Here is a 26,416-nt window from a genome sequence, read left to right on the forward strand (position 1 = left end):
GTATAGGATGACATGCTCATTAAAAATACAATTATGGCAGATGATTGATAGGAACGAAAAATAAAGGACTCTTTTTAAGCAATTAATGAGGGGTGATACATGTATAGGATGACATGCCACCAAAAATACAATTATGACAGAGGATGATTGATGGAGGCGAAAAATTAAGGTACATTTCTCACATTGTTTTATATGTATTTCATATTTCTTTCATTGTTGAATTTTAATTTACTTAAATTTATTTCTTATCTTTCATTACAGAAAGATAAAAATAAATTAAAGATCTTTTGCTCATAGATTTTTGCTATGATGCATTATTTTATGATATTATTGTTACGGGAGAAAGAGCATGTGCTGCAAATCAAGAACAATTTTATAAAACTATGTAAATTTTAACGAAGAAAAAATAAATGATATTGATGATAATGGTAGAAAATACTTTATTAATCCTAATGATGAAGGGGATGATGAAAGTGATGATCCATAAGATAAGAATTCAATTATGTTTTCTAAGTCAACACTATAAAGATAAATTTTCAATGATGGTATTAAAACTAGTAATCAAGTAAATCAAAGTAAGACAAAATCTATTGTTGCATCAACGAAAGTGTGCACATAAAATAAGTTGTGCATATAAGATTAACTTAAATAATAAAATTATATTCCTCTTATAAATAATTTGTGAAGATAAAGAAATATCAAATATTATAAATTATGAATGTAATTAAAAACAATTTTAAATCTTTCATGTGTTCTATTCAAATTATATATTTTTGATATTTAAAATAAGTTAAGCATAAAAAAAACTAATTTAAATAATAATTTCTTGAAATTGAATTAAAATATAAATTAATTTTTATTTTAGAAATAAAAATCTTAAATTAATCAACTTTATATAATGTTAACAACTTTTAGTATATTTTAAACATTTTAATTAAAAAAAGTATTTTAACACACTTATTTGTCAGACACATCAATAGCTTTCTTTCAACTGTGATACTCTTATTCAAACACATGATTATTTATTTTTAAAATAATTTTTCAATATTTTAAAAAACTACTTTTTAAAATTAAATTCTAAAAATCATTGAAAATTTGTGGTATTGCTAATCATAAGAGCTATAATGATTTTCTAATGCTATTAGTGACTTATATATATAGTTGATATTTTGTTTTCTTTCTCCTTTCATAGCACATGGGATGAGTCAGGTTAGTTCCTCTGTCTTGTCTAATTTTTAATTTAGTGGAAGACAATAGTATAGTACAATATTCTATCAACAATAATTTTAATCTCACAATCAACGAAAATATCATAAATAAAATACAAGAATATTTTATTTTACCTAGGTTTTAAACAATATTATTTCTCCATTATATCTTCGTGATAGAATAAGTTACTTCATATGTATAATGACGTAACGTATCTCAAGATAACTTAACAAGCTTTTTTTGTAAAATCACACACGGCAAAAGTTGTTTTGCATCACAACTTCAAATTATTATTTTTTAAATTTTATGTCAAGTTTAACTCGAAAAAAAAGATGGGGCAAAGTAAAGATTAGTCTCATTGATAACAATATTTGAATAAAAAATTACAGCCTCTTTTCTCTACTCTCTAGATATACAAAAGGGAAAAATCTAAAAAGATAGAGATTGGGCCCCCCCTTCTACACCACTAATTATTCCACCTCCTATTAAAGGGGAACTTTTTCATGATAAAATAAAAATTAAATGTTAAAAAACAAGAAACCACAAAACCAATAAAAAAAAAAGAGTGGAAGTTGTGTCCACATAATTAGGCCCTTAGGCATACCAACAATGTTGTAAACAAAAGGGTCATGGTGAAAAACATAGTGCTTTGATGAATAATAGTAGCACCATTTATGTCTGTGTTGGTCATGCCACTTGGTCCAAGTCCAAAAGCTGGATTAGTCCCTGGTAATGTTGTGCCACTTCCAGTGCTAGTGCTAGTGCTAGTGCCTCCTGTTGATGGACTTGTAGTTCCTGGTACAGTTGTTGGACTTGTGTTTCTGGTAAACAAAAGAATAAAGGATATCAAGAACCTATCGAACCGATATACAATATTATGCTCCTTCCATATTATCTGTCTTTTAAGATTTTTGAATGCCCACCCTTTAAGGAGACATTTCAACATAGATTATTTGTCTAGACTATCTCATTAAATGCGTCACGAAATTAACTACCAACTAATTGGAACTGAAGGAAAGATTCACGAAACAAAGTAGGTACAATACATACACGATTCATTTAATTTGACCTCAGTTGACATCTTTGTCCTCAAAATTTAGGTGTCACTTAAAGTTGCACAAGTAGACGCATGTGCCAGACATGAATCGCCATGACGCCGCGTAGGATACATGTGTCTACTTGTGGACATTCAAAGTTGGAAGACATAAATGCCAGTTGAGACCAAGTTAAACAACACGTTTATGTATACATTATGTTAAAAAATAATAAATGTCTTCGCAAGCTTGCCAAAAATACTTGAAACAAAGAGGAGTAAATTAGTACACGAAAACGTCATGAGAGTAACAAGTAGCATGACAAATAAATGAATGAACTAATGAGACTAAAAAATGTTAGTACATGAAGAAGCAAGTAAGCATGACACAAGCAAATGAACTAACGTAATTAAAAAATGTTACATGATGGTATATACACCTGAAATTTTCATCATAGCAAAGAAAAAAAAGGTACACATTGAGCATTAACAGACAGAAGATATCAAGACAACTCACAAAGCACATGATGAAGAAACAAACTCACCAAATTTGGTAGTGAGTAGTGACAATAGCTATTGGAAGTTTATGGTAAAATGAAGTATTGAAAAGCACCAACAATCATACAACAACCAACCATTATTGAGTCATAATCAAGTAACTTCATTCTTTTAAGGAATTGTTTATTATGCGGGCATTAGTTATGCATGAATTAGTTATTCAATCTACTGTCCCGTATAAAATCAGAGGTGGAGCCACAATTTAAAGTTTGCGGGTCGAGGTTCTTTAGACAAATATAGAATTTAGATCAAAGTACATTGGCTTAGCCCCTGCATAAAATAACACACAAATTCACTTACGATATATATTAGTTATGTTGGTTTCTAAAGTGCAAAACAAACGTCATACTCCATCAATTTTAAAAAGAATGAATTAAATATAGAAGACTTTTTTAATCTTTTGGTCTTAAATTAAAGTTAGTCAAATATACCAAAATGTCCTTTAATTTAATGGTCTTAAACATTGCCACACCGAAATTAAAATTAAAGTGTTACCAAAAAAGGAAATGAGTCATTCTATATTAAACAAACTTTAAAGAAAAGTAGTTCATTCTTTTTGAATTATATTAAACATGAATAACTTACTTCCCAATTTAGCTACACCAACGTCGTAGAACTTATACATAAAGTAAACAGCTGAATAAGTTGTCTCTTTACTAGCTACGACCCCGAAGTATTTGTCGGTGGGGAGTTTGAACAAAGTCTTACATGGAAAGTAGCTGTTGAGCATTCTTAATGGTACAAGGCATTTGAGGAAAATAGTGTGGGCTTTTAGGTTGATCTTTAAGTTGTTTTAGCCTAACAACATTTTCATACCAAAAGACACACTTTTAACTTCCTTCACCAACCCTTTACCTTCAAAAACACACAACTTGTAATTGACACCAAAAAAAGAAAAGAGTACAACCTTTTTTCTAATATCAAAAGGTAAATATGAGCTTTACATTGAAGCTATCATCATCACAAAGCCACGAGTGACACTAAGAATCTTTCCTTTACTTTTAAGTTAAAACTTTAAGTAGAATCTAATGCAATGCTAGATCTAACATAACATATTATAACACAAGCTTAGAAAACATACCCTGCAGTGGACTGATATACACATCCAGAACCAGCAGCTAATGATCAAAATCAAAACAAAACAAAAAGAGAGTTAACAATAAGCATTTGAAAGTGAAAAAATGAATAAAATGATTTAGTGTATATTTGAGGAAACTTTACAAGCTGGTGCTGATGGTGTCAAAGTTGCAGTTCCTTTAAAGTCACAGCTAGCACCAGATGCACCTTTTCTTTGATAATAACTATTAACAGCATAGTTGCAATGGTCTTTGATAGTGTCAGGGTTGAAACAAGCACCATTAGTATGGATAGCTGTGCAATCAGCTCCAGATCCACAGGCAAAATCTATGTTCTCCTGAAGAATTTTAACATCTATACCATCTTTGCAAGTACAGTAACTAGCACCTGCAGAAACAAAATCCACAAGAAAATCAGCTCAAACAAGTAAATCTCTTTGTGTGTTTCCAATTAAAAGGGAAAAAGACTGAATCTTTGAACTAAGCAGAATCAAGAACATCCTTATGTGAAACCCCATATCAAGAAAAATATGAAATTTGCAAAAAAACAGAAAAAATATGAAGACAAAAGGGAAAAAAAGGTTGAATCTTTGAACTTAGTTGAATCAAGAACATCCATAAGATCATAATATAGTGAAACCCCATCTAAAGAAAAATATGAAAAATACAGAAAACAAAGAAAATATGAGGGAAAAAGATTGAATCTTTGAACTTGGTATTATTAAGAAAATCCTTAAAAGCAAAATATAGTGAAACCCCATCTCAAGAAAATATGAGAAATGCAGAAAACTTGAAAGCAAAGTGAAAAAGACTGAATTTTTGAGCTTGGTTGAATCAAGAACATCCTCAAGATCAACATTTGGTGAAACCCCATGTCATGAAAAACATGAAAACTTGACGGCAAAGAGGAAAAGACTGAATCTTTGAACTTGGTTGAATCAAGAACATCCTCAAGATCAACATTTGGTGAAACCCCATGTCAAGAAAAACACGAAAACTTGAAGGCAAAGAGGAAAAGACTGAATCTTTGAACTAAGCAGAATCAAGAACAGCAAAATAGTGGAACCCCATCTCAGTACAAATATGAAAATTGCTGAATACTTAAAGACAAAGAGAAAAAGACTCAATCTTTGAACTTAATAGAATCAAGAACACATCTTAAGAGGCAATATATAGTGAAACCCCATCACAAGAAAATATGAAAAAAAGAAAACATGAGGGCAAGTGAAAAGTGTTTGCTTACTTGAGTGACCAATTATAGCCAATAAAAACACCAAAGATAACATAAAAGCAGCCATGATTGTGGAAGCAATAATGAAGAAATTGCACTTTACTTTTTCAAGAGAAAAAGTTGGTTGGTGAGAGAAGAGGAAGGAGAAGAAGAAGGGAAAACAGAGTTTTCTAGTGTAGACAACAAAATGAGAGTGGCTACTGAAGTACAGGAGCTATATGACTGTTTTAGTGGTACTTTATATGTATGATAAGTGTTAATTTACAGATTTTTTCATATATATATGTATGTTTTTGTTGAGAATGGGAGACAGTGTTTTTGGAAATTGAGCAGTAAAGCTAAAGGCTTTGTCATATATAATTGACTGTACATGTACTTGTGTGTGCCCATTGCCTTTCAAACGGTCATAAACTCATTCATATGGTTACTACCTAACTCAGCTCTGGTTAAACAAAAAATTTACTTTCGATTAGGTACAACACATGAACGTGCATTTTAACTCTACCTCAAATAACTTTACCTCATTCAATTTTAGATATGTATAAATAGAGATTTAAATTTATATAAATTATAATCAACAGACGCATGTATCTTACGTGACAACCTATATGATAATTTCACGTCTTACGTGTCATTTTATATGTGTTGTGTCACGTAGGACGCATGTATTTACTTGATTAATTTTATATAAATTCAAGTGTTTACTTATATACACCCAAAGTTTAAGAGTATAAATGTCAACCAAAATCAAGTTAAATAGTGCATTTATGTATTATGTCTTTCCCAAAAAGAGTCGAGATTTCCTTTTTTAACTTCTTAGAGTTTTTCAAGCTTTTGCTCTCGTGGTGTTTGAATGAGATTACTTCTTCCTTAATTACAAGGCTTGAGTTCAAGCTCTGACTATGAAAAAATTCTTGATAGGGAATAGTATGGATTCAAAATAGTTAGACTGCAATAGAAATGCTAAACACCAAGGCAAAAAAAATGATAACTTGAGTTTCATAATTTTAAAATTGAAAATGAGGAGAATTTATTATCCGAGTAATCATATGTAATTAAAAGTTGTATTAAAGTTTATGAAATTTATAATTTGTTTGATTTATTAAATTTACAATTAAATATTTAAATATACTAATAATTTTACAAAAAACTATTTTTATATTTAGAAAAATACTTTATGCTTTTTGTTTTATCTTACTTAATTAAATGAGAAGTCTTTAATTGCACAAGAACGTTATTACATATTTAAAAATTAAAATTTTAAAAATAGAATAATGGAATACTACCTAACTCAACTCTGGTTAAACTTATGTTCAAATAAAATTTAATAAATTAGGGTTTGTTGCAGAAATGGCTCCATGATGGTCTATTTTAACTACACTTTTTTATGGTCTGCTGTCGTTATATTTTTGCATTCAATACGGATATTGTAAAAAGTTTAACAGATTCTTCCCTCGAATACAACTACAAGATTTTATTTTTTTAAAAAAAGGTTATAGTTATTTTTATTTATTTTATTTTTGGTAATATTGGATTATTTGTGTGCTATGGTGGTTTTTTTTAATTAATAATTAATTAAGTAAATATGATTTATAAGTATGTTTTGTGTCAATTAATAAAATTATCTACAAGAAAAACAAAAAGAAAAAGAAATACACTTATTTTGAAAAGTCGATACTTCTTTCAACAATCATGACGATTTATTACATACATTTACTTATTACTTAAAGGTAAATTTACTCCTTAAAACGGACGTGACAAAAATAAAATTAAAATAAAATATAAGTGCATTTGATAAAAAAAAAATAAGTAAAAATAAATAAATAATAAATTGGAATCTCCTTCCAACCCCCATCACATAATACAGACCTCCCACACCTTTTCTTCTTCACACGAGTTGGGAATCAAAAAAAGCCACCAAAATATAAAAATGACCAAAATAAGCCACTATTTTTGTTACTAACTAAAATAAGCTTAGTGGAAAAAAAAGTTTCACTTTATCCAATTTTTCAAACGTTTTCCGTTAGTGTCATAACGTGTATTTTTAATGTATAACGGAACTTTTTCTTACACTTTATAAAGTGTAAGAAAAACTTACACTTTATAAAGTGGAGCTTTTTCTTCCACTTTATAAAGTGGAAGAAAATATTCCACTTTATAAAGTGGAAGAAAATCTTCCACTTTATAAAGTGGAACTTTTTATTACACTTTATAAAGTGTAACTTTTTCTTACACTTTATAAGAGGAATATTTTTTGCGTTTTGAAAAAGTTTTTTCAGTGTTGTCATACAATTATGTTGATTTTACATGTCATAAAATGGAAAAAAATATTACACTATGTATTTTTATTTTTTTTATTCTGAAAAAACTTTCAATCTCTATTTAAGGACGTTTAAAATAATTGATATCACCTACAACATAAAATCTTCTATATTTGTTCATTCAATCTCAAAAAAAATGTCTTCTACACCTAAAGTCAAAGTTTCAATTTATTGGGATGGTGAAATTATACATGACGGAAATACCGTTTATTATAATTGTCCTCCCAAACACAATGCTAAATATCCAATTAATGTTCGATATCATAAATTCATTTTATCAATTTATAAAAGAATGGGTATAAACAGTACTGATTATAATTTGATTATAGTCGAAAAATACCCTACTTCATTTTTATCACAAGGACAAGTTAATTTTGGAGAGTGGATTATCTATAATGACGAATCGTTGACCGACTTTTTGAGGGTTCCAAATGACTACATAGATCAAATCAAGTTAACAATACTTGAAATCTATGTTAGGAAGGAGCCTAAGATTAGTCAACAACGTTCTCATTTATCAGTCGATGTCAATCCCCAATTAGAAAATCGTAATAGCGTTGATGAATTTCCAATAACTCAATCTACTGATTTTCCTAACATACTCATTATCAAAATATTCTTATCGGCCGATATGATTTTGATTTAAATGAAACTATCAATGAAAGTGATCGGTAATGCTTAATAATTATATTTCAATCATTATTTGTTGATTTTGTCAATAATTTATTAGTTTATATGATTTATTTTTCTTATTATTATATATTTTGTAGCGGTTTACCTCAGCAAGATAGGAATATTGCTCGAAGTTATGGATTAGATAATTATTTTGGTCAGTCCTCACACTTTGAAATGACGGAAAATGTTGGGACATCCTCAAATTTTCATGTCTCGTCTACTTTTGGTACAGATGATTATCAGTATGTCCAACGCTTGATTTTTTTTATTTAAGTAAGTTAATTGCATGAGCGAAATATTTATACCTTTTTACATATATAGGGAAAATATTACACAAGATGAACCCATTGATCCTGTGAATATCGATGATCGTTACTTCCTAATTATGGATCACCTTCAGCTAGTGATAGTGATGATTTGCTAATACTGAGGAATCAGGAGATAATGTTCCATTTGAGGCATCATCTAGTGATGATGATTTTTTTACTCTCAATCGATCGCCAAGATCAATGTCCATGAGCCCAATTCGTAATCATGAAATTCCTTATCTTGATCATCTCACGGATGGTTCAGATATCTTTGGTGATACATATGATGAGTATACATCACAAATTACGTAGCATGAACCAGATTATTTCATGAATGGTGCTATTTATATTGAAAAAGGCATGTTATTCAATTCAAAGAAGCAGTTGCAAAGAGCAGTTAAACTGGAGTACTTTGTTATTAAATCGACAAAAAAATCATGGCGACTTGTTTGCAGGCGTGTAGAACAAGGATATCGATTTAGGTTGACTTCTTTTATTGATAAACATACTAACATGTGAAAAGTTGGAAGATACATTGAAGAACATACATGTGATATGGGTACATGTCGTGAAGGACATTTAACTTGGATGTTGAGATGATTGCTAACGTCCTCCGTGTTGATATAGAAAGAACGCCAAGGTACTATTTTATCCTTAGATGATTCTTATTTAATAAGAAAATATTCATTTTTATTTGATAATTAATATTATTATCACTTTTCAGGTTTTCCATCAAAGACTGACAAATAGCCGTTCTTAAAGCATATGGCATTTCGATAAGTAGAAGAAAAGCCTATCTTGATCGCAAGCGGGATTTTGAAAAAGTCTATGGTACTTGGGAGCGTTCTTTTGCCGAGTTACCGAGGTTCATGGAATCTTTGAAACACTTCAATCCTGGAACAATAGTAGAATGGAAAACAGAGCGGCGTGTCGATGTCATTGAAGATGTATTCAATTATGTGCTTTGGGATTTTAAACCATGCATTGATGGGTTTGTGCATTGTCGTCCTGTTATATCGATCGATGGAACACATATCAATGAAAAATATGATATCAAGTTGTTGATTGCGATTACAATAGATGGTAATGGCTCTATATTACCTTTGGCATTTGCAATAGTTGCAAATGAGAGCATAGAGACATGGACTTTATTTTTGGATCATTTGCACTTGCACGTTGTCAAGGGTCGTAGAGGGGTCACATTGATATCAGATAGGCATCACGGAATACTCTCATCCGTGTATAATTCTCCGAGTTGGCAGGCTCCGTTTGGGTTCCATCGTTTTTGTTTAAGACATTTGAAAGCCAATTTTCAAAAAAATTCAAAAATGTCACTTTGAACAACCTGTTATGGACAACTGCAAATCACTATCAGGAGAATTTTTTTTTTTGAAAAAAATAGAAATGATCAAGGAGATTAATGCGGAAGCATATGTGTGGCTAATAAAGAACGATCTTGACAAATGGACATTGCACAGGGATGGAGGTAAGAGATGGGGCATGCTGACAACAAACAGTTCTGAATCATTCAATGGTCTTCTCAAATCAGCAAGGGGTCTGCCAGCAACTGCAATGGTAAGAGATTTGTTACAAGATCAAAATTTGTTAATCATTTAGTACAGGAAATGCAACAACGGATGCCTAAACCATTCAAGATTTTTGAGGATAATCGAAAAAAGTCACAACTTCACACACTGATCAACTATCACCAACAAAGGGAAAACATATTTGAGGTGCAAACACATATGCATCATGGTCGTGGTGGTAATAAGCACATTGTAAATGCATCACAAGGAAAATGTCAATGTGGTAAATGGAAATCATACCACATTCCGTGTTCTCATGCAATAAAGGAATTTGACCAAATTGGGTATCAAGCATGGGAGCATATGGCACCAGAATTCACTGTGCGTAGCTACAAAAAAGCCTACTTTGGACAATTCAATCCACTCGGCGGTGAAAAGTATTGGCCTGATAGTCCCTTTCTTATGATAGCAAATAAAAATTATTTACGAAAAATGGGCATAAATAAAACCACCCGTATACAAAATGAAATGGATGTTCCTGCAAGTACACTCACTCGCAAGTGCTCAATGTGCAAACAAATAGGCCATGATAGGCGCAACTGTCATTGACGAACTCGAAACGCCTCATATGGTAGTAGTAGCTAAAGAAAGATGTTTAATTGTGTTAATTTATTCTTGTATCAATTTTTATGCAACTTTTTATTTGAACTTTTGATCATCTTCAAGTCATGTTTAAATTTTCAAATTTTTTCATTCACTTTTTAAAAGAAAAAAATACATACAAAAAATAATAATAATATATATAACTAAAACAATAATACTATACACCACAAAAAAAAGATACATACACCAAAATAAAACTATATATGATTAGAATAATTTACTATATACCCTCAAAAAAAGATTCATACACAAATATAATAATATTATGTTCCACAACCCTTTTTTGAAATCCGTAAAACATTTCGCGGTCTAAATCCCGTATATCCATCTTCATCTTCATTGTTCTTCTTCCTCTTTTTGGCCGGAAGATCCTTTATGTTCACACTCTTTACAATTCTTTTAACAAGTTTTTTCTTTCAGGTGTTTGCGGCATATCATCCACTGGCATAATGAAAGTAACATCTGGAGACGAGAGTGATGATAAGGTGGTCTGCAAATACAAAGTTAGATAGTAGAAATTAAAAAATAAAAGTATAAATGATAGGAATATGCAATGTGATGCAAGTTGTGTATTGTTAAAGGTAATAGACATTCAAGTCATTTTCAATTATGTGTGCATGTATGATGTTTCAACACCAAAGTTTGAGATTCTATCGCCTTATTCATGGGATCTCAAAATTATTTTTTTCCTCCCACTTACTATTTTCGGAGAATATATTTATAGACTGTTTGGTCAAGCATCTTGAATTCTCGATAGCTAAAACAAAAGAAAAACAAAAGACCCCTTATTCAGGAATTAAAAAAATAACTGTATTAAATAGATAAATAACACAAACCTGCGACTCAATCGGATCATCAAGCAATCCTTCGATAAAATCTTGAGTGTTATAAATAGTAGTATCTTCGGGTCACAATGGACAGTACCTGATGTGCCCTACAAAAATATATAAATAGTTTTATTTATTTATTTTGAAATATTTATATAAGTTAGTAATGTTTTAAGTTTATAATTAATTGTTAATGCTTACCGCCATATCGGGTATATAATCTCCAACATCTATTGTTGATTCATAGCTCATACGTCCGATTCCTTCTACATCTCGAGTCGGTCTTGAATAAGGATCAAATGACATATGTAATAAATTCGTGATGTCTTACGTGCCAAACTGATGAACATGCAAATCATCAGCCTCTACTCTCACGTCTGCCTCTATGTCTGGAGGAATAGGCATACCACCAGCGCCACATCCTAGAAAGCGTCCTCGAGCTCTACCTCTATGCCCCATCCGTCCATGTCTGGGTCCCCTTGCACGCACATGTTCAAATAAAGGATCTCCCTAAAAAAATGGCTCTCTAAATTATATTCCGGCCACAAGCAATGTATCTTTAACAATCTGAGATACCTCTTCACCATGTGAAGCTGAGGTTGTGTCTCTCTGCCACTATAATGCAAGACTATACAATTTAAATAGTCCTCTGGACATTGCAATACTAGAACCAGCAGAATGAACAAAGCCTGACGATACATCAACCTCTAATGCAGGCCTACCTATAAGCAATCTTCCATGCCGCATGTAACATAATCTATACCCTTCCCCGCTAGTACCATCATTTAGCTCAACCGCTAAACTCTGATGTCGATTATCCCAATCACGAAAATATTTATCCATCATTTCAAGAACCTCTGGTCCAAGCCTCCTACGCTGATCATGCACGTGGTGGTTGATTCCCCAACTAGGAATCACAAGTACATGCTGGGAATGACCAAACCGACACATTACTCTATCAGGCGAGTGCACTTCAACAATCTCTAGGCAAAACATAGGGACACATGTCATCCATAGAGGCTCATCGACCATACAACAATGAGGCAGTGTATGTAAAATGTCATTGTACGGTGTCCATCGAAACTATATTTAAAATATAACAATTAAATAAAATCAACATTCACTGATTAGTATACAAATAAAATTATTATTGATTTACTTTTATATGTAATTTATATTTTTTAATTGTTTAGTAGAGTTGCAAAAATTATTTGATGTACCTGATCCTCCGTCATGCGGTCTAACTGGTCTCTAATTGGGATAAGAACATGATATGACTCAGTATCCCTATCAATTCCACGCGTCCAACGCCTAGCATATGGAAGTAATATGTCACCATCATGCTGAGGAGGAACTGATGGATGTACAGGCAAGATCCTCTCCCAACACCAAACCTTGATGTGACAAACAAAATAATTAAATTATCATCATTAACAAAAAAAAAGAAGATAATTACATATATATATTTTTATAGCTGTAGGAAAATGTATGTGAATCTTTTTTAAAATTATGCAGGTTTTATAATAATTATTCATATTTATTATGAAGTAAGTTTCAACCTTTGGTTGGACCCTTTTTTTAAAACTATGTAGGTTTTCTAATAGAATAACATTGTGTGCTTTATCAATGCAAGTTTCTGTCGAAAGAAGCAGGCAAAGAAAATAAACTATTTGTATGTAATTTAAATATTTTAAAAAATTGAATATAGAAAAAATATTCTTGTACGGTATAATGTTAAAGATTCTTACATTTGAATGTATTTTAAAAATTAAGTAAAGTTACCTGAAGGAGAGGAATAAATCCGCAAATGTCAACTACATTACCGATAGATGCCCGACAAAGTGCACGGTACAAGTAGGCTAGCACTGCACTGCCCTAACTGTACTTACCTACATCGTGGATAGGATCTAGAAACGCCAAGTATTGTAAACTAATAAGGTTTCCTGAAGTGCTCGGAAATAAGATGCCCCCTAATATAACAAGCATGTAAAGTCTAGCAATCCTCTCCACTCGTTCTACTGGAGTAGCATCTCTTATCGGATCTACTTGTAACTGATCTCGCAAGTAGCCGGTAATGCTATGTATCCTCACCCGACTCGCACCATCCATATCAGTAGGTGTTATGGTGCATCATGTGAGTGTCTCTAATAAAGTACGCCATGGACGAATCCTCCGGGTAGCATCCTGAATGTACACAGCATCACCATCAATGCGCAAACCAAACAAGACCTACACATCCTGCAATGTAATCTTGACCTCACCAAAAGGTAAGTGGAAGCAATGAGTCTCTGGTCTCCAACGCTCAACCATAACTGTAACAAGGGCACAATCATACTGCATCCTGCCCACACAAACTACATCATACATTCCGGACCTACGTAAGATCTCCTCAACACGTTCATGAGATCGGTGCAAACGAAATAAATTCCAGGCATCATTCATGCGCACCGTCCTCATAAGGCTACTAAATGATATCTCACCTTTTCATAACAATTCTGATTTATGCTCATGCTGAGAGAGAAGAAGTGTACGATCAATCGGTCCAGGATTCACAACACGCTCCATTATATACTGTAAGAAAAATTATATTAATTCGTATAATATAATTATATTTTGACATATTAATCCCTAGACAGTTCTGCTTTTTATTTACTTCTATAGCTTTGTTGGACCTCTGCGGTAAAAGTGAAATTCTATATTATACCTCTTATTATTTGTCGAGGTTTCTCAGCGAGGTTTTAACTTTTGAATTGTGAAGGGGGGTAAAAGAAAAAAAAAATACTAATTGAGTAAGTAGTGAGAACATATATGATGATCAAGAATATTTTAACTAAATAATGTTAAAAATTCTTAGTTATTAACTATGACATAATCATAAAAGAATGCTTCCTATGATTAATCAAAATCTAACAAAGAATAATGATATAACTCTCTCGGCTTTCAGCTCAAGTTGGTGAAATAACTTGAGTCTGCTAACTCAAAAAGAAATTACTAAAATAAAATCACAGACATAGTAATCAATCACCCGAACAGTGTTGGCGAAGTAGCATTTGAACAAGTAAACAATCACTGGAAAGAAAGGCCATTGGAATATTTCCTTGAGAATATGCTGGTAATTATATTTTGTGAAAGGAATTGTTTATAACACACACAAAAAGGAATCTACACTAAATTAGCTGCTAGACTCCCTATATGTCTAGTATGTGATATTGCTTTTTTTTTTACTTTGCCAGATTGTACAGAGCTCCCAACACATCCTTAGTGTTGTTTTTTTTTACTTTACCAAATTAGCTTCAGGTGTTTACATTATTATATTTTGATTCATTCTATTGTAGTTAAATAATAAGATAAAAACAAATTAGACTATAACTTTGTGGTTTAATATCATTCTCAAAAATGTTTAATATCATTTTGTCAAAGCTAATGGGTATCTTAAAGAACTCTCACAAAATTCAAAAAATTCAACTTTACTATACTATTCAAAATTTCAATCTCCTTTTTAACGTAAGGTCCAAAGTTGGACAATAGGAATATTTCTTTCATGATTTATTTTCAAATTTAATACAACATAAAGATTGAGCAACTAATCCTCTTATGAACTTCAATAATTATCCCATCAACAAGCAGAAATGAAATCTAAATTAGGAATACGGAAAAATGTTAAATCAGCTCTTTTTTCCCAATATTTTTACTATTCCATTGTAAAATAAAATCAAAATAATTTAAGAACATGTAAGTTATAATTTACTCCGTGAATCAGAACCATTAGGCAAAATGATACTATACTAGACACAAGATGAGATAAATGAAACACATTCTAAGTAAAGAACATATGAGATGTTAAAGAAATACCTAATTTATATAATTTGTAGGGACGGATTGTTATGTTGTCGGATTGTGCTACTCTGAAATTTTGATTTATTTAGTGTGGGGCCGCTTCAGTTGTCGGATTGGGACCATCAATGATAATCTTCAAAGTGTAAGCTTAGAAGCCATGAAAGTGAAAAAAAGAAGGAGAAGGTGAAAAAGGTAAAGTAATTTTCTATAAAGTGGAAGAAAAAGTTCCACTTTATAAAGTGGAAGAAAAAGCTTCACTTTATTAAGTGTAAGTTTTACTTACACTTTATAAAGTGTTAGAAAAAGTTCCGTTATATATTAAAAATACACGTTATGACACTAACGAAAAACGTTTAGAAAATTAGATAAAGTGAAACTTTTTCTTCAACTAAGCTTATCTTAGTTAGTAACTAAAATAGTGACTTATTTTGATCATTTTTACATTTTTATGACTTATTTAAGTTTCCAACTCTCTTCACACTTCACATAAGTAAGTAAGATATGTATATTTATTTGTTTATATCCAAAATTGAACAGTTTGAATTAAATTAAACGACATTTTTATATTTTAGGCCTATTTTTTAAAACTGGAATGTTTGACCAAATTATGGAAAGAAAATAAATATTTTGAAGGAGTTGCCTAAACTATTTGTCAGAAACTAAAAGCTTGTCTAACTGTTAATTAGTGAGTACTCATTAATTACCACTTGAATGTATTTTTAATAAAGAAATTTTGCGTAAAATTTAAAAAATAATTAAATAGATATCAAACCAAGCAATGCAAATATCATCTTTAATAGAGGCCTACGGGTCGTAACTTCTTTTTTCGGAGAAGAAGTAATGATGGTAACTGAGAACTAAGTATCGACTAACTCTGTGCCAACAGTTGCGGTAATACAGAGAATGCAAGTGTTATCCAGAAAATAGGTTAAACACAAAAATAGTGCAATTTTGCCAATTAAATACAAAAAATTAATTAGGTTAAACATAACTAAGGGGTATCAAGACCCTCACATGGTTTAAGGTTATATAATATGAAAAGATCAAATTCATACGACTTATGGATTTCTTCTATAATTTAAGTGTGTAATTGTAATTATGCCATAACTTAGAAGAATTATTATGTTTTATTCCTTTTTAATCAGACAAATATAACTGATTTATATGGAACATGATGCCTTGCTGGTCAGATCTAGGTTTGATGAACATTCTTCAATAATTTAAGCTCAATTAATATATATTAAAGTTGAGTTACATCAAAGTACACTCACGGTAGTTGTTTTCATGTGAACTAATGAAATAATTGCGATGTTCAATTTTAATATTAAAGTTTAATTAAATTTAAATTCGCCACAGAAAGTTTTACTTTGAGAAACAAAACACTCTATGAATGTTTGAAAAAAATTAGTAATCTAATTTGATTCGTTATATATATATATATATATANTCTTCAATAATTTAGTGAAATAATAGAATAGAAAAGATAGCTCTATAATAATATAATTAATGGTTGAAATTCCAATGGATATAAAAGCTAGTATTAGATTCCAATTGTTCATAATATTTTGCTATCACCATCAAGCACTTTTTCTACAATAAATATATAGTGTTTTTGAAATAAAATACAAGAATTCTAATTTTCTATTTACTATACGTATAGTTGAAAATCATTAAGAAACATTTATGATTTGTTTGGTATGAACAAAGATATTTTGAAGAAGAAACTATTTGTCTTACTGTCTACTTTAAAATTTAGAAAATTATTTTATATGGATTATCATAGAAAATACATTAGTCAAGAAATATACATTGTTTTGCCCACTCTTCATTTAAAAAGTAATTCAAAGAAAATATTACTTGATGTTCAATTACAAAAAAATATATAATATATTTTCATGAGATTGCAACCGTTCAAACATGAAATTTTAAATATTGTTTAGTTACACATTAGTTGATATTTGGTTTAGTTTTTGAAAATGAGAGTTTTACAAAATTTGAAAAATTAATTTAATTTTGACCAGTTAACCAAGTAATTTTTTTTTCTCTCACACAAAACTTAAATGTTTTAGAAAGTGAAATCCATATTCAAATACAATTCAATTTTCAAAAATCATTTTTCTACTTGAAATGTTACTCCGCCTCATCCATATTAAGTGAAATATTGAAATTTGACACTCCTTAAGAATATTTTAAGACATAAATTATAAATTACTTTTCACTATTACCGTGATTATTTCCTAACTATTCAACGAAAAATCTATATATATATATAAATCTGGATATGAAAGTGCTGATGTGGCAGCCCTCATAGGCCAGCATTAGAATTTATATATTTTATCTTTTTTTAAAGATTTTTTTCTCTTTTTTTTATCTTGATATGTTAGTTAAATTAAATAAATATCCTCTATTGATTATTTCTCTTTAAATTCCTCCATTAATACCTTTATTATTTTAGGTATATATAAGTTACAATTTATCCCTTTAAATATTTAAACCTTTCCCTATTCCTTCTTGAAAGTATTACTAAATTATAATTAAGACACTAATGACCAATATAAGTTACAATTGTAGGTATTGATTACTCCATTACTCTTTTAATTTATTTATTCAATAGTTAAGAATTTATGGATTACTATAAATACTAAAACCATGTCATCTTCACCAATGCAAGAATTTTTTATTTTATTTTTCCTTTCTTCATCATATTTATACTAAATAAAGTACATCAATTTGGTTATTTCTAATTTTATAATATATAGTTTATTTGTTACTAACTTTTACAATGTGGAAGATAAGATGAGCATTTGACAATTTTGGGAATTCAAATTCAATGAGAACAATATTTAATTTGAGTTACCAAGGTACATCACTTTGATTATGTCTAATTTTATATATATATATATAGATTCTTTGTGACTAACTTCTATTGTTAATACTTAACAGTGTGGACGAGTAGACGAGTATATGACAATTTTGGAAATTCAATTTTGATGAGTACAATATTTCAATCATGTTACTCTTTTTATTTCAGTTTGTTTGATGTCTTTTATTTACAATATTTTTTTTGTTCTTTTTTTTTTATTGCTTTTTTCCTCATTATTGATGATTTTAGTGTACTTATTATTTTGCACATTTTTTTAAAAATAATCTTTATTATTTATAATGGAAGACAAGATGAACATATGACAATATTTAAGTTTAACTTTCATAAACTCACAAGGAAAAGGAACCCTACATTAATGTTTATGTCCATTAATCTTCAAATGGTGTAGTGAACATTGAGAGTGTGTACAAATTGAATAATTAGAGGCTAGGATAATTTTCTTTGGTATTCCTACAAAGATTATTTTGTTTATTTGTTTAATTTTAATTTATTTTAATTTTCTTTGGTACTCCAACAAGGATTCTTTGATTAATTTATCTAATTATAATTTATACCTACACTAAATAATATTATTGAAATTTCAGGTATATTAATTTTAACTTTGAAGACTTGAATCGTTTTGTTTATTATCTTTTAAGGTTCTTTTAATGGTTTCAACATTGTATATATTTTATTTTGAATAATGAAATCAATTTTGAGGATTAGGCAATTTCACAATTTTTATTTATGTTTACCTTTTAGAATAATTTAGAAATTGTAACTAAAATATAGGTAAGTTTAAAGTTGTATTTTAGTTAATACATATATATAATTTGGGTTTAATTTATTTGAATACTTTATATTATTTGCGTAATTGAGACTATTTATCTTTCAATCTATTCATTTTTATATAAATAATAGGCAGTATATGATAATTGTAGTAAAATTAGTCAAGATAGAAAATGATTTACAAACATTTCATAATCTAAGATAAGTGAAAGATGAAAAAAAAAATTCATTACTAAAGGAAAGTATAATACTTTTGAAGGAAAAGAATAGATATTAGAAAAAAACTATATTTACATTAAGCTTATTATATTATTAAATTAAATTTAAATTTCATAAAGAGTTCAACTTATTACATTAAATTTACTTTTCTTATTAAAATAAAGAGAATAAATTTAGGATTTTTTTTTTATAATTTCGAAAATCTTAAGCGATTTCAAATTACAAAAGATATAAAATTTAAGTACTAATAATAAACTTAATTAAGACTTAAAATTTGATATATTTAGATAAAAGACTATAAAGAATCTTTAGAAATATATTTAGTAATCAACTATTCAAAAAAATTAATTATTTAGCAAATTTAACGAGTAATTTTTTATCGCGCAAAGCGCGGCTAAGTTCACTAGTTATAAAATAGTTAAGAACCTCATTTAAAGTAAAAATAAATATGAAAAAAGTCTCAATAATTATCTTAAATTTTGAATGAGTCATTTATTTTAAATTATGAAAAAGTGTCCAATAATTCACTTAATATCAACTAAATAAAGTATCCTTTTATCACATAAAAAGGGAAGAAAACATGGGTGGACAATTCTCCAATTGAGCTACCACATGGTACTAAGAAATGACAATTCATTTTTTTCAAGAATAGGAGAGAAAATTGAATGTCAAAAAGGTTTTATTCCTCACTTTTATCAAATATTGTTGACATATATGCCTCCCTTTTAACAAAAGATGCCCTCTCTTAATGGTCTTATAATCATGTTTAGAAAATTCTACAATTGACCGTCTTAACAATTGATAGTTTTAAAAATATTTCATGACCAGTTATATTTAAATGCACTCTCAATCTTGCAATATGAATGTAATACACTCTTAAGTTCTCATTGAGTTTAATATAGTGGTGTTTTTAATACTTATCTCGGCTTTTGTTAAGACTTTTATGCTCTTATAAGAGGTTGAGACCACTTGTTATCATGTGGCAGATAAGGGTGTATATAAGTTTCCTTAGTTGCGTAGAGAGGCCTTTTTAAGACTGTCAGTAATTCAAAGATGAAATTTGTATAAATTTGACACACATGTCTTTCATGACATAATACACGTAGGATACAAATTGTCACGTAAGGTGTCATGACGGAAATGTTCATTTGTTCAATTTTATACAAGTTTAAGTGTTACTTGTGCACACCCAAATAGCTGACACCAAGTTAAGGGACATATTTTTTAGCATAATACATAAATATGTCTTTTAACTTGACACCGTTTCATATTTATGCTCTTCAACTTTGAGTGTATACAAGTAGATACTTAAATTTATATAAAGTTGCACAAGTACACATGAGCCCAATATGACATAATACAAGTAGAACACAAATTGTCATGTAGAATGTCACATAGGACATGTATCTATTTGTTCAACTTTATACAAGTTTATATGTATATTGTGCATACCCAAAATTAAAGAGCATAAATGTGAAATGGGACCAAATCAACTTTATACAAATTTAAATATCTACTTGTGCACACCCAAAATTGAAATGAATAAACGTGAAATGAAACTAAATTAAAAGAAATATTTATGTATTATGCCTATTTTTTTTTATTTTTTTTGCATCATAGTAATATTTTGAGTAGAAACTACTTGATAAACGAAATGTGATCTGGAGTCTTATTTTTTTTAATTACTGCCAGCTGAATTGATCAGCTTGTGTACTTTCAAACCAACAAAATGAGGCAAACTTCACAATTGTACAGAAGAACAAATATCTTAACATAATTGAAAGCCATAGCTGAGACGACGTTAACTATTCTTACTGCATTTATCAGATCATCTCCGCGCTGCCTCATACTCTTTTAGTGTTCACTCTTACCATCTTCGTCTTTGTTAGTCCTCCCGCTATTGTTCATGAGCAAGGGCAGCAGCCTTCTGAAAAATAGACATGATCGTTAAGGTAATGTTGTGCACAGAACAAAATAATCGTATTCAATCTTCTAGTAGCTAATTCTATCCAGATGATGATATACATGCTTTCGAGGACTAACCCGTTTTTGCTCTTCCATCCTTGCCTTTATTAACGAGTAGATAGCAACACCAGCAATAGCTATTGCAGTACCAATCCCAGTTTGAGTCGATATCTTGTTTCCTGCGAAGTTTTCAAACAATTAAGCACAGAACAAACTGTCATACTCGAGCAACAAATTGCGTGGTATTTAATCAACACTTACCGAATACTACTATAGAGAAACCAATCACAAACACTCGTTTCAACACATTTCCAACAGCATGTGTAAGTGGCGCTACACGCTCTAAGGTGTTAGTAGCTATCTGCAAATGTTAAAAGACTTAACAAATTTCCAACTCTATTGAAAAAAAGCTAATGCGTTGATACATTACATACTCGTGGTGTACCTGGTTATACAGATGATAGAACATCCCGATCCAAAAAAGGTCGGATAAGAACTTATAAAGACCTACTTTAGCAATAGCATCGCGGAAACCATACTGCAGTAGTTGAGGTCCTTCAATCTGACATTGCATTTGCCAATTAGTTCTATCTTGAAAATACTCTGACAGAGAAGGTTTTACGAATTTCTGAGAAAAGTTTACTTACAAATATTGCTGGAGGGAGGCAAAAGAGGAGGGCTATAATTGAAATATACGCGTATACATTTGTGCTGTCCATTCCAGTCTGTTAGAAACAACATACCATACGATAATAAATTACAAAATGTAACATAAATACTCTGTTATGCAGGATAGAAGACACTTCACAAAGATAATTTGAGGAAACTAAAACTGTCCTACTTTGTTTTGCCTGCTTAATCAACATGTGAGCAATCTCCTCGATGATGTATCTTACAAAGTAAATGACCAAAAAAACAGCCCGATACATAAAACATTCCGTGTTCACACGGGGTCGGAAGAAGGGCCGCACCCCATAGGGTTATGATGCAGCAGGCTGCCTACCCTGATGCAAGTATGAGTGGTTGATTCTATGGATCAAACCAGTGACCTAGCTTCAAGACTCCCCTTCATATCTGTTACTTATTTTGTTCTAGGTAGTCAAAAGTACTAATCTAACATAATAAGACGACAAAACTTTGTAGGAGAAGATTATGAAGGGGTCTGTCAATTAGACTACCCTGTATGTATAGGACATGCTTAAGGTAATGCTTGGCATATAGTTCATCGTATCGGCGTAGAGTATTACTCTATGAGAAGAAAACTTACCATTGCTTTCTTTGAGTAGATACTTCTGTAAGTGAAAGCAATATTTGAGATCATTGCACTAATGAAGCCAGTCCAGTTGAACGATAGTTCAGTCAACGACGCCATCGATACACCTAAGAATTTGAGCAGGCTAGATCAGCAAGTGGAATGAGGCAGAACCTCAGTTTTGAGGATTTGTTGTTCATTTGACAAACGTGCATAATATATATTACGTATGATATAACATTAAAAAGTTGCTCTAGTTGAGCAGTTGGTAAATGTTTGAACTAGTGAAGGAAAAATCAGAATGCCTATATAGGACACTTACCAATGACAACAGGGGCCAGTGATAACCATAGAGAGACGGGGATCTGGTGGCCCAAGACAAACTGAGAAGCCGAAGCACTGAAGAATGGCTCCAGAGCTATGCAATACCAATGAGAAAATGTCAGTTAGCAGAACATGTTGACGTAATGAAGTATTCTTAACTGATTTCTGATATCACATTTAATTCTGGAACCCATATATCGTTAAGAAGTACTATCGATGTCAACTTAAGGTAATTGTTCCTGCTCCTAATATGCTTAGCTCTAGAGCACTGCTCATCTTTAGGAACGAAGTACTCATTTGAACCATATAAAGTTACAAGCATCTGTTATTCAAAAGGAAAAACTTATCGAACTAAAGTAGTGTGTATTTTTGGGTTATTACCTTTGATGGTATGAGTGAAGGATACAGCAACAGTTGCAAACGACACATTAGACATAACATGTCCAAGAGCATGACAGAATGCTACCGGAGTGAGCAGTGCCAGAAGTTCCTTATTGATGGGCTATAGTCACATATTTTTGACAAATGCAAGTCAATTAAAGCCAGCTTTGAGCAAATTAACAAAAGAGTTTGAGTTATATACATCGTCAATCTAACTTGTGTATCTCATTTTTTAAGGAAGTTTACTTGTATATATATGGATGAACTTACCGCACGTTTAGGTAGACCAACGGTCCAACTAAAAAGACAATAGGTTACTCCAACTAGGAGATGTACAACTGAAACGAAGCTGCAAGAAAATCATATAAGCTTAATTTTATCTTTGCAAGAACATGATATTTGATTTGAGAGTCTCCTAAATAACAATAGCCACTTACTATGGGTATGGGAAATAGTTGTATACTTTCTTGTTGAGTATGTTGAAAATCACATTCAGAAAGTACCTGCATCAGCAAACTTGATGATCAGTACTCACTTTTACCTTCTCAAGCCATATTCCACTTATACTCACCTAATAGCGGAGCCATAATTTTCATTAATAGAGTGCAAAATCTGAAGAAGTAAACAGATGAACTAGTCGAAAAGGGTTCGACACCTATTATATATACATAAAAATTAATTTAAGCCATATATAAATAATATAATTTCCTATGAAGGGGGTTCGTATGAACCGCCGGACCCCAAGCTGGCTCCACCCTTGCCCTCACCCCTCCCCAAAATAAAACTAAGTGGGGTGTTTGGATTGACTTAAAAGTTTATCAAACCTACTTTTAAGTCAGTTTTTGTTTTCTCGAAGTGTTTGATAAATATAAAAAATAATTTAAAATAAGTAAAAAAAGATGACTTAAGATAAGTTGAAAAATGTTTAACAAGGTAAAAATGACTTAGAATAAGTTTAAAATGACTTAAAATAAGTCAAAAATCAAAAGTAGGTCTCCCTCATTTTTTATTTTTGACTTAAAAGTCATTTAGTTTGATTTTTAATTTTGGACTTAAAAACTGCTTTTTTTTAAGTCAATCCAAATGGGTTCAAACTCTTTAAAGAGAGAAAAAGATCTATCAGTCAAAAAACTCGTTTATCCTTGTTGAAGTTGTGTCTATCTCATCAAAGGCTTAAAATATTTGAAAGAGTACATTTTTATTTACTTGATAATATACTCAACACGCCCCTCGTATGCAAATCTCATTCTTTTTCATGAAATTCTTCATGTCTGATTTGATATCACATTGAAGTGTGTGACAATATACTCTAGAAGTATAATACATAAACACGTCATTTAACTTGATCTTCTACTTCTGAGTCTATACAAGTATTATAAAAGTTGAACAACTAAACACACGTGTACTACACAGCAATCTCACATGATTTGACAGGTAGGACACGTCATGTCATGTAATTTGTCATGTAAAACGTGTATGTCTACTTGTTTAATAAGTAAAACTTACCATGTAAAGAAAAAGAATCCAGTAACTAGAGCTGGAAATTTTTCAGCAAATCCTTTAGTTGGTTTAACATACCTGCATACAAAATTGATAATTAATTAGCCAAAATAAATGTAATGAAGTATAAATAAATGAAATTAACAAAACAAAATAAAACAAACCCATCAGTAATTTCAATGTCATGACCCTCTGCATCAGCAGCTACTGCTTTTGTAACAAAAACATCAACACTATTTCTTGGCTTCAATAATTGACTGCATTTAGGCTTAATTGATTCAATGTTTTTGGAATTTGCAATTATTGACAAATTTTTGAGTGGAGCTGAATTAGTTGAATTTCTATTAATAAGTTTGTGGGATGAAGAAGAATAAAAATTTGATCTTTTTAGAGAAAAGTGAAAGGAATTAGAGATTGAAGCCATGATAAAAATGCAAAAAAATAAAGACAAAAAGAAACAGAGTTCAATAGAAAGTAAATGAAATTTTTTTATAAAAGAAATTTTGGATAAAACAAAAAGAAAAAAGAGAGTTTTTGAAGTATAACGTTGAAAACAAAGTTTTAATTAGTACAAGAGCGATGATGTCAAGGGAAAAAAAAGGCTAATAATTAATTTTCTTTTTAATTTAAATAAATTGAGTTTGAGTTGTTGGTGGTTTATTAATAATGGGAAAAAGGATATATATACCCCAAAACTATTGTAAATGGTATGCAAATATCCTTCGTCATACTTTTGAGACATTGGTGCCCCCTACCGTCATACTTTTGGGATACTGGTGCCCCTGTCATCATACTTTTGGGATATTGGTCCCACTGTCATCATACTTAAGGGACATTGGTGCCCCTGCCCCTTCATTAGAGTGAAGGGCATATATGCTCTAATTTATGGACAACAGAGACACCAATATCCCAAAAGAATAACAGAGGATATCTGCATACATTTACGGTAGGTCAGGAGTATATTTGTACTTTTTCCCATTAATAATTAATAGAGAAGAAGAGAACCAACATGAGTTGTGGTGTACGGGGAGTGTTTCACCCTTAATTAAGAGGTCTCGGATTTGAGCCCTTAGTATGGAGAAAATTTTATTATGAATGTCACCCCACAAATGGAGATCCGATGTGAACTGTCAACACCGGGTGAAAAATCAAAAAAAAAAAAAGGAAAGAAAAAAGAGAAGATTAATATGAGAATTTATTATTATATATTTAATATTAGATTTAAAAAAATCATTTGAAAATTAATAATTACCGTTAAGAGTGAATAATAGAAAAAAATATTTATTTTGTTTTTATATATTAAATGAGTAAAAATGTAAATTTATTTTTAAATTAGTGAAAAAGTAAAAGCGAGTAGAGATGGTGAAATTAATTTTGTTTAGTTATTATCCACTAATTAATTTAACGTATTTAAGGAGAATTTTTAATCATTAATTGTTCGTGTCTTAATATTTATGATATTGCTAATACCATGAGTTGCTATGCAATTAATCCTTCCATTATGAGTAATTAGCTTGTCTTATTTCTTTTGAAACAGTTAAATTTCATGTTAAACAAAAATCAAATAAATAAATTAAAACAAAGAAATTAGTAATATATCTTCAAATATGAAATAGAATATGCAACTAGTATATGTATTAAAACACCATATCAATTAAAGCATCGAATATACCAAATTATCTATCAAAATATTTCCTCTCCTTTAAATAATAATAATAATAATAATAATAATAATAATAAGAAAAAGAAGGATAACATAAAAAGTTATCATTAGATGTATCCAAAATAAAGATAAGGGCTAGGTCACTTGGTCAGCCTCCTGATGAGGTCAGCCCCATTGAGTAGCATGAACCTCCCCC

General features: G+C 30.4%; 2 protein-coding genes and 1 long non-coding RNA gene across 3 annotated transcripts; all 3 read right to left on the reverse strand.

Moving 5' to 3' along the window:
* Window positions 1-1,542: 1,542 nt before the first annotated feature.
* Window positions 1,543-5,434, reverse strand: LOC107024981 (PLASMODESMATA CALLOSE-BINDING PROTEIN 1-like). Its single transcript, XM_015225894.2, has 4 exons — window positions 5,120-5,434; window positions 4,022-4,264; window positions 3,882-3,918; window positions 1,543-2,030 (listed from the first exon to the last, which is right to left on the reverse strand). The coding sequence occupies exons 1-4, from the start codon at window positions 5,172-5,174 to the stop codon at window positions 1,796-1,798; spliced, it is 570 nt and encodes a 189-aa protein (XP_015081380.1). The 5' UTR covers window positions 5,175-5,434; the 3' UTR covers window positions 1,543-1,795.
* A 3,046-nt stretch (window positions 5,435-8,480) lies between these two features.
* On the reverse strand, window positions 8,481-15,402 carry LOC107032196. The gene is made up of 5 exons (XR_001458330.1): window positions 15,280-15,402; window positions 12,648-12,821; window positions 11,629-12,510; window positions 11,437-11,534; window positions 8,481-8,751 (listed from the first exon to the last, which is right to left on the reverse strand). It is a non-coding gene; the product is annotated as an uncharacterized LOC107032196 (long non-coding RNA).
* A 5,331-nt stretch (window positions 15,403-20,733) lies between these two features.
* Window positions 20,734-25,020, reverse strand: LOC107029522 (triose phosphate/phosphate translocator, chloroplastic-like). The gene is made up of 12 exons (XM_015230954.2): window positions 24,722-25,020; window positions 24,564-24,635; window positions 23,495-23,560; window positions 23,328-23,406; window positions 23,058-23,178; window positions 22,675-22,770; window positions 22,368-22,480; window positions 21,748-21,825; window positions 21,546-21,662; window positions 21,362-21,461; window positions 21,179-21,279; window positions 20,734-21,062 (listed from the first exon to the last, which is right to left on the reverse strand). The coding sequence occupies exons 1-12, from the start codon at window positions 24,979-24,981 to the stop codon at window positions 21,033-21,035; spliced, it is 1,233 nt and encodes a 410-aa protein (XP_015086440.1). The 5' UTR covers window positions 24,982-25,020; the 3' UTR covers window positions 20,734-21,032.
* Window positions 25,021-26,416: the final 1,396 nt, after the last annotated feature.

The sequence above is a fragment of the Solanum pennellii genome, chromosome 1 (genome assembly GCF_001406875.1).
Source record: "Solanum pennellii chromosome 1, SPENNV200".
NCBI classification, from domain to species: domain Eukaryota; kingdom Viridiplantae; phylum Streptophyta; class Magnoliopsida; order Solanales; family Solanaceae; genus Solanum; species Solanum pennellii.